Source organism: Microchirus variegatus (assembly GCF_963457635.1).
Source record: "Microchirus variegatus genome assembly, chromosome: 15".
Lineage (NCBI taxonomy): Eukaryota > Metazoa > Chordata > Actinopteri > Pleuronectiformes > Soleidae > Microchirus > Microchirus variegatus.
In genome coordinates this window covers 19,036,798-19,052,226 of record NC_139816.1, presented here as the reverse complement: position 1 = coordinate 19,052,226, position 15,429 = coordinate 19,036,798, and the positions used below count along the sequence as shown (strand labels likewise).

The 15,429-nt window shown below is 37.3% G+C and overlaps 1 protein-coding gene across 1 annotated transcript in view; it reads right to left on the bottom strand.

Annotated features, from left to right (window-relative positions):
- Positions 1-15,429, bottom strand: part of cngb3.1 (cyclic nucleotide gated channel subunit beta 3, tandem duplicate 1) — a gene marked incomplete at both ends in the record, with an annotated part of 42,283 nt that overhangs the window by 17,371 nt on the left and 9,483 nt on the right. The window contains 16 exons of the mRNA XM_083901787.1: positions 6,027-6,091; positions 6,178-6,264; positions 6,585-6,635; positions 7,743-7,951; positions 8,026-8,316; positions 8,401-8,631; positions 8,951-9,026; positions 9,269-9,416; positions 9,608-9,674; positions 9,768-10,061; positions 10,296-10,416; positions 12,358-12,456; positions 13,764-13,914; positions 14,309-14,461; positions 14,871-14,989; positions 15,301-15,384. Of these exons, the coding sequence (XP_083757913.1) occupies positions 6,027-6,091; positions 6,178-6,264; positions 6,585-6,635; positions 7,743-7,951; positions 8,026-8,316; positions 8,401-8,631; positions 8,951-9,026; positions 9,269-9,416; positions 9,608-9,674; positions 9,768-10,061; positions 10,296-10,416; positions 12,358-12,456; positions 13,764-13,914; positions 14,309-14,461; positions 14,871-14,989; positions 15,301-15,384 (2,246 nt within the window). The remainder of the gene's footprint in view (positions 1-6,026; positions 6,092-6,177; positions 6,265-6,584; positions 6,636-7,742; positions 7,952-8,025; positions 8,317-8,400; positions 8,632-8,950; positions 9,027-9,268; positions 9,417-9,607; positions 9,675-9,767; positions 10,062-10,295; positions 10,417-12,357; positions 12,457-13,763; positions 13,915-14,308; positions 14,462-14,870; positions 14,990-15,300; positions 15,385-15,429) is intronic.

Sequence of the window (15,429 nt, the reverse complement as noted above, 5' to 3'; positions counted from 1 at the left end):
CAAAAACTTCATAGTATAGTATGTCGTCCAAAAACGGTCAAAAACTTCATTGTATAGTATGTCGTCCAAAATGGTCAAAAACGTCATAGTATAGTATGTCGTTCAAAAATGGTCAAAAACGTCTTAGTATAGTATGTCGTCCAAAAATGGTCAGAAACGTCATAGTATAGTATGTCGTCCAAAAATGGTCAAAAAAGTCATAGTATAGTATGTCGTCCAAAAATGGTCAAAAACTGTCAAAAACGTCATAGTATAGTATGTCGTTCAAAAATGGTCAATAACTACATTGTATAGTATGTCGTCCAAAATGGTCTAAAACTTCATAGTATAGTATGTCGTCCTAAAATGGTCAAAAACGTCATAGTATAGTATGTCGTCAAAAACGTCATAGTATAGTATGTTGTCCAAAAATGGTCAAAAACGTCATAGTATAGTATGTCGTCCAAAATGGTCAAAAACTTCATAGTATAGTATGTCGTCCTAAAATGGTCAAAAACGTCATAGTATAGCATGTCGTCCAAAATGGTCAAAAATGTCATGGTATAGTATGTCGTCCAAAAATGGTCAAAATTTAAAAAAAAGTCATACTTAAGTATATCATCCAAAAGTGGTAAAAAACGTCATTCTATAGTATGTCATCCAAAAACGGTCAAAAACATCATGGTATAGTATGTTGTCCAAAAATGGTCAAAAACGTCATAGTATAGTATGTTGTCCAAAAATGGTCAAAAACGTCATAGTATAGTATGTTGTCCAAAAAATGGTCAAAAACGTCATAGTCTAGTATGTCGTCCAAAAATGGTCAAAAACGTCATAGTATAGTATGTCGTCCAAAAATGGTCAAAAACGTCATAGTATGGTATGTCATCCAAAAATGGTCAAAAACTACATTGTATAGTATGTCGTCCAAAATGGTCTAAAACTTCATAGTATAGTATGTCGTCCTAAAATGGTCAAAAACATCATAGTATAGTATGTCGTCCAAAAATGTTCAAAAACGTCATAGTATAGTATGTCGTCCAAAAATGGTCAAAAACGTCATAGTATAGTATGTCGTCCAAAAATGGTCCTAAAATGGTCAAAAACGTCATAGTATAGTATGTCGTCCTAAAATGGTCAAAAACTTCATAGTATAGTATGTCGTCCAAAAATGGTCAAAAATGTCATAGTATAGTATGTCGTCCAAAAATGGTCAAAAACTGTCAAAAACGTCATAGTATAGTATGTCGTTCAAAAATTGTCAAAAACTTCATTGTATAGTATGTCGTCCAAAATGGTCAAAAACTTCATAGTATAGTATGTCGTCCTAAAATGGTCAAAAACGTCATAGTATAGTATGTCGTCCAAAAATGGTCAAAAACGTCATAGTATAGTATGTTGTCCAAAAATGGTCAAAAACGTCATAGTATAGTATGTCGTCCAAAATGGTCAAAAACTTCATAGTATAGTATGTCGTCCTAAAATGGTCAAAAACTTCATAGTATAGCATGTCATCCAAAATGGTCAAACATGTCATGGTATAGTATGTCGTCCAAAAATGGTCAAAAACGTCATAGTACAGTATGTCGTCCAAAAATGGTCAAAAACAACATAGTATAGTTTGTTGTCCAAAAATGGTCAAAAACGTCATAGTATAGTATGTCGTCCAAAAATGGTCAAAAACGTCATAGTATAGTATGTCGTCCAAAAATGGTCAAAAACGTCATAGTATAGTATGTTGTCCAAAAATGGTCAAAAACATCATGGTATAGTATGTCGTCCAAAAATGATCAAAAACGTCATAGTATAGTATGTCGTCCAAAAATGGTCAAAAACGTCATAGTATAGTATGTCGTCCCAAAATGGTCAAAAACGTCATAGTATAGTTTGTTGTCCAAAAATGGTCAAAAACGTCATAGTATAGTATGTCGTCCAAAAATGGTCAAAAATGTCATAGTATAGTATGTCGTCCAAAAATGGTCAAAAACTTCATAATATAGTATGTTGTCCAAAAATGGTCAAAAACGTCATAGTATAGTATGTCGTCCAAAAATGGTCAAAAGCTGTCAAAAACGTCATAGTATAGTATGTCGTTCAAAAATGGTCAAAAACTACATTGTATAGTATGTCGTCCAAAATGGTCTAAAACTTCATAGTATAGTATGTCGTCCTAAAATGGTCAAAAACGTCATAGTATAGTATGTCGTCAAAAACGTCATAGTATAGTATGTTGTCCAAAAATGGTCAAAAACGTCATAGTATAGTTTGTTGTCCAAAAATGGTCCTAAAATGGTCAAAAACGTCATAGTATAGTTTGTTGTCCAAAAATGGTCAAAAACGTCATAGTAAAGTATGTCGTCCAAAAATGGTCAAAAACGTCATAGTATGGTATGTCATCCAAAAATGGTCAAAAACTACATTGTATAGTATGTCGTCCAAAATGGTCTAAAACTTCATAGTATAGTATGTGGTCCTAAAAAGGTCAAAAAGGTCATAGTATAGTATGTCGTCAAAAACGTCATAGTATAGTATGTTGTCCAAAAATGGTCAAAAACGTCATAGTATAGTATGTCGTCCAAAATGGTCAAAAACTTCATAGTATAGTATGTCGTCCTAAAATGGTCAAAAACTTCATAGTATAGCATGTCGTCCAAAATGGTCAAAAATGTCATGATATAGTATGTCGTCCAAAAATGGTCAAAATTTTAAAAAAAGTCATACTTAAGTATGTCATCCAAAAGTGGTAAAAAACGTCATTCTATAGTATGTCATCCAAAAACGGTCAAAAACATCATAGTATAGTATGTCGTCCTCAAATGGTCAAAAACGTCATAGTATAGTATGTCGTCCAAAAATGGTCAAAAATGTCATAGTATAGTATGTCGTTCAAAAATGGTCAAAAACTACATTGTATAGTATGTCGTCCAAAATGGTCTAAAACTTCATAGTATAGTATGTCGTCCTCAAATGGTCAAAAACGTCATAGTATAGTATGTCGTCCAAAAATGGTCAAAAACTTCATAGTATAGTATGTCGTCCTAAAATGGTCAAAAACGTCATAGTATAGTATGTCGTCCAAAAATGGTCAAAAACGTCATAGTAAAGTATGTCGTCCAAAAATGGTCAAAAACGTCATAGTATGGTATGTCATCCAAAAATGGTCAAAAACTACATTGTATAGTATGTCGTCCAAAATGGTCTAAAACTTCATAGTATAGTATGTCGTCCTAAAATGGTCAAAAACATCATAGTATAGTATGTCGTCCAAAAATGTTCAAAAACGTCATAGTATAGTATGTCGTCCAAAAATGGTCAAAAACGTCATAGTATAGTATGTCGTCCAAAAATGGTCCTAAAATGGTCAAAAACGTCATAGTATAGTATGTCGTCCTAAAATGGTCAAAAACTTCATAGTATAGTATGTCATCCAAAAATGGTCAAAAATGTCATAGTATAGTATGTCGTCCAAAAATGGTCAAAAACTGTCAAAAACGTCATAGTATAGTATGTCGTTCAAAAATTGTCAAAAACTTCATTGTATAGTATGTCGTCCAAAATGGTCAAAAACTTCATAGTATAGTATGTCGTCCTAAAATGGTCAAAAACGTCATAGTATAGTATGTCGTCCAAAAATGGTCAAAAACGTCATAGTATAGTATGTTGTGCAAAAATGGTCAAAAACGTCATAGTATAGTATGTCGTCCAAAATGGTCAAAAACTTCATAGTATAGTATGTCGTCCTAAAATGGTCAAAAACTTCATAGTATAGCATGTCATCCAAAATGGTCAAAAATGTCATGGTATAGTATGTCGTCCAAAAATGGTCAAAAACGTCATAGTACAGTATGTCGTCCAAAAATGGTCAAAAACAACATAGTATAGTTTGTTGTCCAAAAATGGTCAAAAACGTCATAGTATAGTATGTCGTCCAAAAATGGTCAAAAACGTCATAGTATAGTATGTCGTCCAAAAATGGTCAAAAACGTCATAGTATAGTATGTTGTCCAAAAATGGTCAAAAACATCATGGTATAGTATGTCGTCCCAAAATGGTCAAAAACGTCATAGTATAGTTTGTTGTCCAAAAATGGTCAAAAACGTCATAGTATAGTATGTCGTCCAAAAATGGTCAAAAATGTCATAGTATAGTATGTCGTCCAAAAATGGTCAAAAACTTCATAATATAGTATGTTGTCCAAAAATGGTCAAAAACGTCATAGTATAGTATGTCGTCCAAAAATGGTCAAAAGCTGTCAAAAACGTCATAGTATAGTATGTCGTTCAAAAATGGTCAAAAACTACATTGTATAGTATGTCGTCCAAAATGGTCTAAAACTTCATAGTATAGTATGTCGTCCTAAAATGGTCAAAAACGTCATAGTATAGTATGTCGTCAAAAACGTCATAGTATAGTATGTTGTCCAAAAATGGTCAAAAACGTCATAGTATAGTTTGTTGTCCAAAAATGGTCCTAAAATGGTCAAAAACGTCATAGTATAGTTTGTTGTCCAAAAATGGTCAAAAACGTCATAGTAAAGTATGTCGTCCAAAAATGGTCAAAAACGTCATAGTATGGTATGTCATCCAAAAATGGTCAAAAACTACATTGTATAGTATGTCGTCCAAAATGGTCTAAAACTTCATAGTATAGTATGTCGTCCTAAAATGGTCAAAAATGTCATAGTATAGTATGTCGTCCAAAAATGGTCAAAAACGTCATAGTATAGTATGTCGTCCAAAAATGGTCAACATTTTCAAAAAAGTCATACTTAAGTATGTCATCCAAAAGTGGTAAAAAACGTCATTCTATAGTATGTCATCCAAAAATGGTCAAAAACATCATGGTATAGTATGTCGTCCAAAAATGATCAAAAACGTCATAGTATAGTATGTCGTCCAAAAACTGTCAAAAACGTCACAGTATAGTATGTCGTCCAAAAATGGTCAAAAAAGTCATAATATAGTATGTTGTCCAAAAATGGTCAAAAACGTCATAGTATAGTATGTCGTCCAAAAATGGTAAAAAACGTCATAATATAGTATGGCGTCCAAAAACGGTCAAAAACGTCATAGTATAGTATGTTGTCCAAATATGGCCAAAAATGTCATAATATAGTATGTCGTCCAAAAATGGTCAAAAAATGGTCAAAAACGTCATAGTATAGTATGTCGTCCAAAAATGGTCAAAACCGTCATAGTATAGTATGTCGTCCAAAAATGGTCAAAAACGTCATAGTATAGTATGTCGTCCAAAAATGGTCAAAAACGTCATAGTATAGTATGTCGTCCAAAAATGGTCAAAAACGTCATAGTATAGTATGTCGTCCAAAAATGGTCAAAAACGTCATAGTATAGTATGTCGTCCAAAAATGGTCAAAAACGTCATAGTATAGTATGTCGTCCAAAAATGGTCAAAAACGTCATAGTATAGTATGTCGTCCAAAAATGGTCAAAAACTGTCAAAAACGTCATAGTATAGTATGTCGTTCAAAAATGGTCAAAAACTACATCGTATAGTTTGTTGTCTTAAACTTCATAGTATAGTATGTCGTCCTAAAATGGTCAAAAACGTCATAGTATAGTATGTCGTCCAAAATGGTCAAAAATTGTCAAAAAAGTCATACTATAGCATGCTATCCAAAAATGGTCAAAAATGTCATAGTATAGTATGTCGTCCAAAAATGGTCAAAAATTGTCAAAAAAGTCATACTATAGCATGTTTTCCAAAAATGGTCAAAAATGTCATCGTATAGTATGTCGTCCAAAATGGTCAAAAAAGCTATACTATAGTATGTCATCCAAAAATGGTCAAACACGTCATACTATGGTTTGTCGTGTAAAATGGTCAAAAAAGCCATACTATAGTATGTTGTTCAAAAGTGGTCATAATTGGTCAAAAACATCATAGTATAGTATGTCGTCCAAAAATGGTCAAAAACATCATACTATAGAATGTCTTCCAAAAATGGTCAAAAACATCATACTATAGTATGTTATCCAAAAATGGACAATGTAAACCTTATAACAACAAATAATTCATTTTCTTACCTCCAGATGTAAGCCTTGGCCATGATACTCTCAAGCCGGTCACTGAACTCGAAAAATGAATCAATCTAAAACACAGACAAGACTTGTCAAGGATATTTATTTAAAAAAAAACATATTTTTGATTTGGATTATAAGTAAACCTGATGCCTACCCTTATGAAGCGGTTGAGTCTGTAGATGGCAGAGAATTTAAAGTGCAGGCAGAGCAGGTCAAATGGGATGATGCTGATTAAATCGATCTACAAATGATAAGAATGTCATAGAGTGGGTGGCAAAATTAATAGTAATATTCATTTCATTAAGAGTAATAATATATTTGAGCCTCTAATCTACGATTATACATTTTATTTTTTTAATGTTGTCATTATGATTCCTAATTGAAAACATTCAAGTCAGAGTTGAAATTTGAAAATTTCCCTCTGAAATGTAGTGCAGTACAAGTATAAGCAAGCATATGAAGGAAATACTCAACTCACAAGTTGGTGAAGTACCAACTTGTGAGCACACTATGCAAAAAGTTAGGTTTTAACCACTCGTTTTTATGTCATCACTTTCTCACCTTAAATCGCTGAGACTTCCGATAGTGTACCTTTGTCATTCCTCTGTCTTTCTGCAGGTAATAGAATCATTTTGTCAATTATACCAAAGTACTGCTGCTATGTGGTCAAGTGTTGCTGAAAAACATAATACACGCAACACAAATTCTACAGGACAGGGCAGCTAGATTAGTTCTACGTTGCTCAATCCCCCACTGATGTAGTAGATATTCATAAACGACTGTCCTGGCTTACCATGGACAAAAAATTGAAATTTATTGGTAACAATTGGTTAAATTCAGGTTATTTTGCCTGGAATAGGTCACTGGATAATATCAATCAGATCAGAGACAGTCATGACCATCTCAGGTGAGCTTTGACAGGTGGTCACTGGAGAGAGGAGGAATGAAGGTGAGTAGGAGCAAGCCAGAATACCTGTGTGTGAATGACCATGAGACACAGTGAAGATGCAAGGAGGTCAGCCATCCAAAGCAATGGACAGTGCACAAGAGAGGTGAAGAGAGTGAACGGAGTACAGGCAGGGTGGTGACAGAAGGATAGCAGCAAAAGTGTAGGTCTACAAGGCTGGAGTGATACAAGACAGGAAGCAGAGCTGGGGGTGGCAGAGCTGAAGATGCTGAGATTCTCATTGGGAATGACCAGGATTGGACAGGATTAGAAATGAGCATATTGAAGGTTTGGTCATGTGCAGAGGAGGAGTTACAGTGATGATATTGGACAAATGATGTTCAAGATGGAGCTGCTGGGCAGGAGGGAAAGACCACAGAGAAGGTTCATCATGGATGCTGTGGACAGTTGGTGTAACAGAAGAGGACACCAGGGATAGGTCAAGATGGAGGCAGATGATTTGCTGTAGCGACACCCAAAGGGAGAAGCCGGAAGAAGAGGGGGGGGGTGTATTTTGACTGTATGATTTCAAATATAGCAACTTCTGTTTTTATTCATTTTCGGTAGTTTATGGTTTCCCTGAGCTCAATGTCCAATGTACTGTATGTTTTTTAGGTGGACACTAGCTGTGCCTAAACTAGGGGATTAGTGGGGGATTCCTGACAAAGAAACAAAGACTGTGCTGCTACTAAAAGCCAACAACTACGACAACAGTCACAGATTAGACAGAGGTCAATAACAGAAATATGCTGCAGCAGAAGGCTCCGACTTACGACAATGTCCCCGGCTTTCACAAACTGAAGGCGAGGCTGCCAAATGATGATGTCAATAACATTCACCATGTCACTCAGAATATCAAAAAACACCCAGTAGCGGTTCATAGTTTCATTATGGTAAGGGAACGCCAACCGGGCAGTGCAAAACCAAATGTTGTAGTTGTACGCCACTGCTACGACAGTCAACCAGGCGACGTAGCGACGATCTGCAGAGACAGAGGGCATTACACAATTCAGCATTGTTATGTTTTCATGTGCTTTATTTGAACGCACGTCACACCTGTGAAAGGATCTATGGTGGTTCCCAGAATTGAATCCATCATGGTCTCAACTGGATGGAGGAGGACGTCGAAGCAGGCGCAGTTGAATTTCTTTGCCTTCTTCCTGGCCTCCTCCGCCACCCTCTCCTCCTCTGCTTTCTTCTCAGCCTCCAGCCTTTTCTCCTCGTCCTTCTTCTTCTTCTCCTCTGCCTTTCGAGCGGCCTCTTCTGCCTTCTTTTTATCCACTTCTTCCTTTGCTATGCGCTCCTCCTCCTTCAGTCTGAAGTAGTCATCCTTCTTTAGAATAGGTGCTAGAGATGAAGGGGAAAGTGATTTTGAATAACAGTGTGTGCTTCATCCGTGCTCTGTGCAGTTTGGACAGTGTCTGTACTCACTAACAGGTGGGGTGATTTCTGGAGAAGTGGCGTAAGGATCTGTGACTTTCTCTCTGACCAGCGCTGTCCGATCTCTCAAAGTTTTGATCACATTCCTAAGTGCGTCATCTGCGAAGCGGGAGTAGACGACAGGAGGAGGAGGAGGAGGAGCTTTTTCACTAAAAATGAAGAAGAAATTCAAAACAAAATACATTTTGAACAAGTGGCTCAACATTTCTACACAGCTTCTAACTTTAGGGAGCTATTTATTTGTTTAAGTTTTATTTTAACTTTATAAGACATGCCGCTGAGCGTGGGAGCTTCCTGCACTTTTTGAAAAAAAAACAAAAACCTTTAACATGTTGCAAATGTGAAAAGCTGTTTAATAAACATATGCTTGAAGACATTTAAATGTTAAAGTTAAGTGTTGGTATTATGCCAATATTTTCACTTCTGATCCAAATGTCCGTTATCGGCCTCCTTGACTACTAAAATAAATCAGTATCGGCCCTGAAAAAAAACATTTCGGTCTATCTCTAATAAGAATACAACATTTCAAAATGAATCTTACCCATCATCACCTTCTGGATTCGCTGGATCAATGGGAGCTGCAGGAAGAGAGGGTGCAGCGGCAGCAGGAGCTGGAGCTGTAAGTAAATGAAAACAGTTAATTTTTCAGCTGCCTTTTCAATCAATGGAATTTACAAAAGGTGCACTTAGGTCAAGGTGTGTGGAAATATTTCATAAGACGGTCGAGATAAATGGAGAGCTGTTGAGCTTCATTTTGAGTGTCATAGCAAATTGTCTGAATAATTATATCAATGTGATTCATTTTCTTTTTTTTTCCTTTCACAGGTGGTTTGGTATTACAAAGTCACCAAATGCAGACTCTCAGGATCCACTCATTAGAGAAGCAGGAATAACAACCAGATCTGGACAGACCATCAGCACTGCACTCAGACAGGTAGAAGTTTTCTCTTAAAACCAGAAACATTATTGCAAATCCTTGCACAGAGAAGCAAGAGCAAAGTCCAACTCTAGGGAGAAATGGGACAAAGGAAGGAGAGCAAAACCCATAGAGCAAGGAGCTCAAGGCTCCTGGACAAAGAGAGAGATATCACATGGGCTGCTCTGTGGAGGCACAAACCTTTTCCAATTTCCTTCTTGCCAAGACCAGTGTACAACTCCTGACCATCAAGAGCCAAAACAGAACCATCACCTTCATCACCTTGCAGAAGACTGCAGTTTCCAGAAGCAGTAATTGTCCACAACCCTGAAACCAAATGTGATTTGGTCTTCAGGAGGAAAGACAATCATTTTATTAACAGTCCCATGGGAGGATGGCTTGGAATAAGCAGCAGAGAGAGAGAAGACCATACACACTCAACTGGCCCAGGACGGCCGGGAGAAGGGGTGGACAATGTGGCTTGTCACAGTGGGAGTGGGCCAACGTGGATTCCCAGGCAAATCCACATGGAATCTGCTGACAAAAGCAGGAGTGAGCAGCTGCCAAAATGCTTGGAGAAGCGGCGGAAAGAGCCTCTTGTTGGCTGTGGCATAAGAGAGAGGATATGAGCTGGAAACTCCAGAGGCAGGAGTGGGGAGTGTTGTGGTGACTCCGTGAAGGTTGGACACCATCTGCTGTTTCTTCTCCAGGTCAAGGCTACATTCATGAAGCATCACTGGTGTATATGAAATCTGTGGGTAACATTTTCTTTTTGCTCCGTAAAGAAAATACAAACTGTTTATTAGTGTCCACCATCATTCACTAAGATCTATGACAGATGATGTATCTCCACAGGTCCATTTAACAGTCTGCCAACAGTTGATTCAAACACAATAGCATTAAAAATGTGCACGGAACTAAGTGATGTGGCTGCATCTGCAGATTACAGAGTTGTTGGTATTGAAATCACCTGGCTTTTGCTCTTCCTCTTTCTTTGCTTCTTCTTTTTTGTCCTCCATCTTTGCTTCATCTTTTTTGTCCTCTGTCTTTGGTTGTTCTCTCTCATCTTTCTTTTCTGGAGGCTTTTCTTCCTGTGAAAACAGAACAGTCATAAAAGTAGAAAAGCAACATGTTGGACAAAGTCCAACCTTGTGAATGCTGTGTAATATAAATCCAAAGAGATGCGCAAATATAATAAAGGCTCAGACTCTTTCAGCCAAATTAATTATTGGGTAACATTGTGAAGATCAGCCTCTGATAGAGGCAACACTAAATCCACTCATACAGCTCCACCCTCTACGCTAAAGCTTCAACTTCAAATCAGTGCCAAGCTGCTTCAGAGGCTTTTACTGATCTCAGTCACCTTAGTTTACCTTATAAAACCCATGTGAGCCCATATAAGTGTGTGTGAAAGAGCTGAAATATCTACAGGTATTGATTTCTAGCAAAAGTGTCCGTTTTAATTTTATTTCAAATAGCTTTTAACACAAAAACGATATGTTGTATCCAAATAAACCTTCACGATTGCATTTTTACACATCACCAGTCATATATTGCATTACACTTTGTGTGTGTCCCTCAGGCTGTGGGGGACAACCCAGAGGCCCCTCCCATCTTTGATCAACTATTGCGATGATTTCATTATTGTTCTACAATCTTCTAAATTCTATTGGATTCACTTCTCTGTGGTCTGTCCTCTTCCAGACCTCCACAGTGGCCGGTGGTTTTAGTTTTGCTTGGGTTGCCAGAATTCTTCAGATGAGACCACAATCTGACATTTTCACAATTGCGGTGAACTGTGTGTGTGATGTTGGGCTAAATAAATTGACTACAGTGCTACATTAACCACACTTACACCCGACATCTAATTTATTGGGTGACTAATGATTATCAATGACATTAGAATTAACATATGAACAATATAAAATTGAGACAATTCAATTTCCCAAATCATGCATCATTATAAACTCTACATTAAACTCTATATATTGTTCCCTTGTGCTTTCATAAATAACTTACTGTGTGTAGTTTGGGTAAATATAAATAAAACAAACACAAATCAAAGTATCTGTATTTCAAAAGGAAAACAACAAAACCTGCAAACACAGCTGATTAAAACAGTTTATTGGCTAAAATGTGTCTGAGTTCATAACGTTTCTGATTATACTTGAATCACTTAATCGTTCGACGCAGTGATATTTGTGTCTGCGTTCACATTTTGAGGTGTTATTTTAGATTCTCAGCTTAAACTTCATAGACATGTTAAGAAGCTGTGCAGAACTCTCAAGACCAACTTAAATTGCTTTCACCTAATAAGACAATATATACCCCTCAAGGCAGCACAACAATTTATGCATGCCATGATATTCTCCCATTTGTCATATTGAAGAACCATTTGGGGCGAAGCCAAACAAACAACAATGAAACAAATACAATCATTATTCAAACAGGCACTTAAAATAATGGATCAGAAACCTGTTAGATGGCACCATTGCCCAATTCTCAAGAAACAGAAATCACATCCGTGCTCCAGAAATACTTGGTAAACAAACAAAAAAGTAGAATTAGAACCAGGCGTGCAACAAGTGGAAATTGTATAATAAGCAACTTGGACAGTCATAGGCACTAAACTGTGGAATACATTACCACCAGACATCAAGACATTGACAGAACTCAAGGTTTTTAAAGAAGTAAAACAATGGTTGAAACTGAAAAACACCTGTGAACATCGACTCTCAAACACAGAGCACATACACACACATTACTTGATGTCCTTGTTTGCTTGTGTAAATGTAAGTAAAGGCCTGGGACAGGGTTCGCAAATTTGTCTTGACGAGAAACCTGTATGCATGGCATCTATTTTATATTTTATATGAAACAACGTTCAATGTATTTGTACCTGCTTCAATAAACTTCTGACTGATGGTTCTGCATTGAGATCTGTCATCACATTCAAACCAATTACCATCTATAACTTTGCAGCCGATCAGTGTATATGTCATATACTGTATTAGAAAGAGAGCGGACTTTACCTTCGCTGGTGGATCTGAGGCAGGAGGAGGAGGAGCAGCAGCAGCCGGAGGCTCTGGAGTTCCCACAATATTTCTCAACCTGCTGAACATGGTTGGCTTCTGTGTGAGTTACAGCAAAAAGTCTGACTGCTGCATCCACTTATCCTTCTGTAGACTTGAATCCTAAAATCCTTGTTGTGCAGTGATCTTACTGTACATCCCAACACCAGACTGATTCCCCCTGAGCACCTGCAGGAAATCCTTCAATCAACACCAGATCAGCTGCCAATCACCACAGCTGATTCAAGTCCAGCCCATGAGGGAACATTCACAACATGTTTTTAGCAAATTAAAAGTGGTTATAGGGGATTAAATTACCTAGATTACAAATTCTGACTTTTTGAAAAAGGAAAAAGAAACATGTCTCCTTCCACATTTAAGGTTCTACCCTTTTTAAAGTTAGAAACACTGAATGTGGCTCAAAGGTGTAAAAGTAGACTGAGCTGAGGTTAGTTTAGTGCCTTCTGTGCTGCAGACTTCACAAACACAGAGAACACTTAGTTAATAGTCGTCACCATGTCTTTGACCAGCTAACAGGATTACACCTCAGCATGGCTCTCTCTCTCTGTGTCACTCTGTCTGAGCGGTGCAGACAAACACACACAGGGAGAAGCGATGAAACAGGAAGTACACTTTTGTGAAATCAGAGGATCATTTATTTAAGCAGATACAGTTTCATTAAACAAGTGTGATTCACAACAGCTTTTAGAATGATGGGGCTTCAGTATAATTGGAAAACTGAATGTTAAGCCAATAAAAGCAGACAAACAAAAAAAGGATAATTTATTCATTCAGGATATACAGTAAGCAACAGTATTAACAAGAGGACGTATCACAACTAATTCAAAATATATGTTTAATGTACATGTCATTTAGCAGATGCTTCTCATCCAAAGCAACTTACTAAAGGGACTTGAGTACAACCTGCCAGGAGTGGATTTGAACTTGTGACCATGATGTCCCTGCACACACAGTACCAGTCTTAACCACTGTGCTACCCTACCTGCAATTCAGTCAGGCATTTGCTACAATCAGCTATTTATATACACTTAGGAATGTAAATTATTAATTATGGATAATAAGCAATGACAGGAGCAATCCTCTCAAACAATATGATATGCTATCAGGAAAAAAAGACCTGGTACAAAAGAGCTGTTATGATGAAGATTAAGCTGTACACTCCCAAAAAGGAGTAAATAATAAAATAAAATAAAAATAAAAATCAGTGGCCACCAGCAGCACTCTGAAACACACACAAGGTTAAACGTTAATTGTTATGTTACATAGAGAAATAAAAAAGTGAGATAAATTCCCTCGACGAATGATATACGTAGATATTTTGAATTGAAAAAAAAAGTCCCCTCTACCTTTAATCTTTCAATGACATTTTTGTTCAGCGTTCCTCCAAAAGCTCGTAACAGTTTGGGCGTAGCTGGTTTGGGTCCAAACAGAGCCAGACCTTTCTTCTTGTCCTCCTCTGCCTTCGCTGCTGCCGGACCCTTGGCCTTCATAAGTTTCCTACAGACACACACACAGAGAAACACACACATAATAAAACATTGTTAAGGAATAGAGGGAATGCCCTATGCTTCTGTAAGGAAATGTAGTGAAGAAATAACAAAGAAATCCTGAGATTATGGACTTAACAGGCAACTGCCTGAAGTAAGAATTATTAAAGCCACACTATGCAACGTCAACGAACAGACCCACCACAAACTATTATTATTATAAATTATTTTGAAACACAACACGCGGGGTGAGTAGCTCAGTGGTAAAGACCAGTACCTTGTGTACAAAGACCGCATAGTCACAAGTTCAACTCCACCCCCTCATCCATTGAACAGCAAGTTTAGTAAAAACTCAATAAATGGAAAGGCTGATTATTGAATAAAACCTAAAGATTCTGACGCACTTTCCCTTTCTGGCCAGCACTTTCTGAGACTCGGGGTAGTGGATGAGGATGTCAAACAGATCCTTCTTCTCCAGGACAAAGAGGTTGGCAAATCCGTAGGCTTTGACATTAGCTGTGCGTCTGTTTCCTCCGTCTTTGGACGACTGCAACAGGCTGAGAGACAAAAAGACATATAATCACTGAATATTCCTTTGGGTCAGATGTGTCAAACCCACCACTTAATATTGCTATAAATAATTCAATATGTTATTACTGTGAATTATACATCGTTTCATATCAACGCAAGCACTTTTACTTTGAAATTCTGGAAAACATCATCTTGAATACCTTTATTGCAATATCATGATGGAGTATTGTGTGTTATCATTTTAAGCTCAAATTGTTCTTTTCACACTTTTTTTCCCCTTAGACCAACTCTCTCTTGACCAGACTAGACCCTCATTGGCTGCCCAGGTCATTTGAGTTTGACACCTCTGCTTTACATGTCAGAGAGTGTCGTTTAAATTAAAGCACTACATTTAATCATTTGGATTTTTTTGACGGTGACGAAGCCTCATCTTACCTGATTTCTCCAAACACACATCCAGCCTTCAGCGTGACAAACACGATGCTGTTGTCAGGTCCTCCCACCACCTGCACTGCTCCACCCTTGATGATGTACATCTCTTTACCGATGTCGCCCTGCACAGGCAGAAGTTAATGTTGCAACGGAAGTTTTATCTAACATATCTAAATACTAGATATGATACATTTTTTGTGAGCTCACTTGACAATGGTTTGAATCTAACAAACATTTGTTTATGTTGTTTGGGAAGGTTCTCAGTCATAGTCTTCTTCTGGACTTAGCTGAAGGCAACTGGACACCTCATAATTATAAATTATAGACATTTGACACGCAAAGGTTCTGGATCTTCCCTGTGGATCCCAAACCAGGTTCTTGAACAGTTACCTTTACATACACTTTTAAACTCAGTCATGACTAACAAGCTCACTTTTTTGACGACAAAGTCTCCAGGTAGATATATGATTGACTTGAGCCTCAAAAGCATGTCCACCAACATCTGCTGGTCACAACCCTGAGGAAAAAAACACACATAATGCATCTGGGTTTGCCTGTCGTA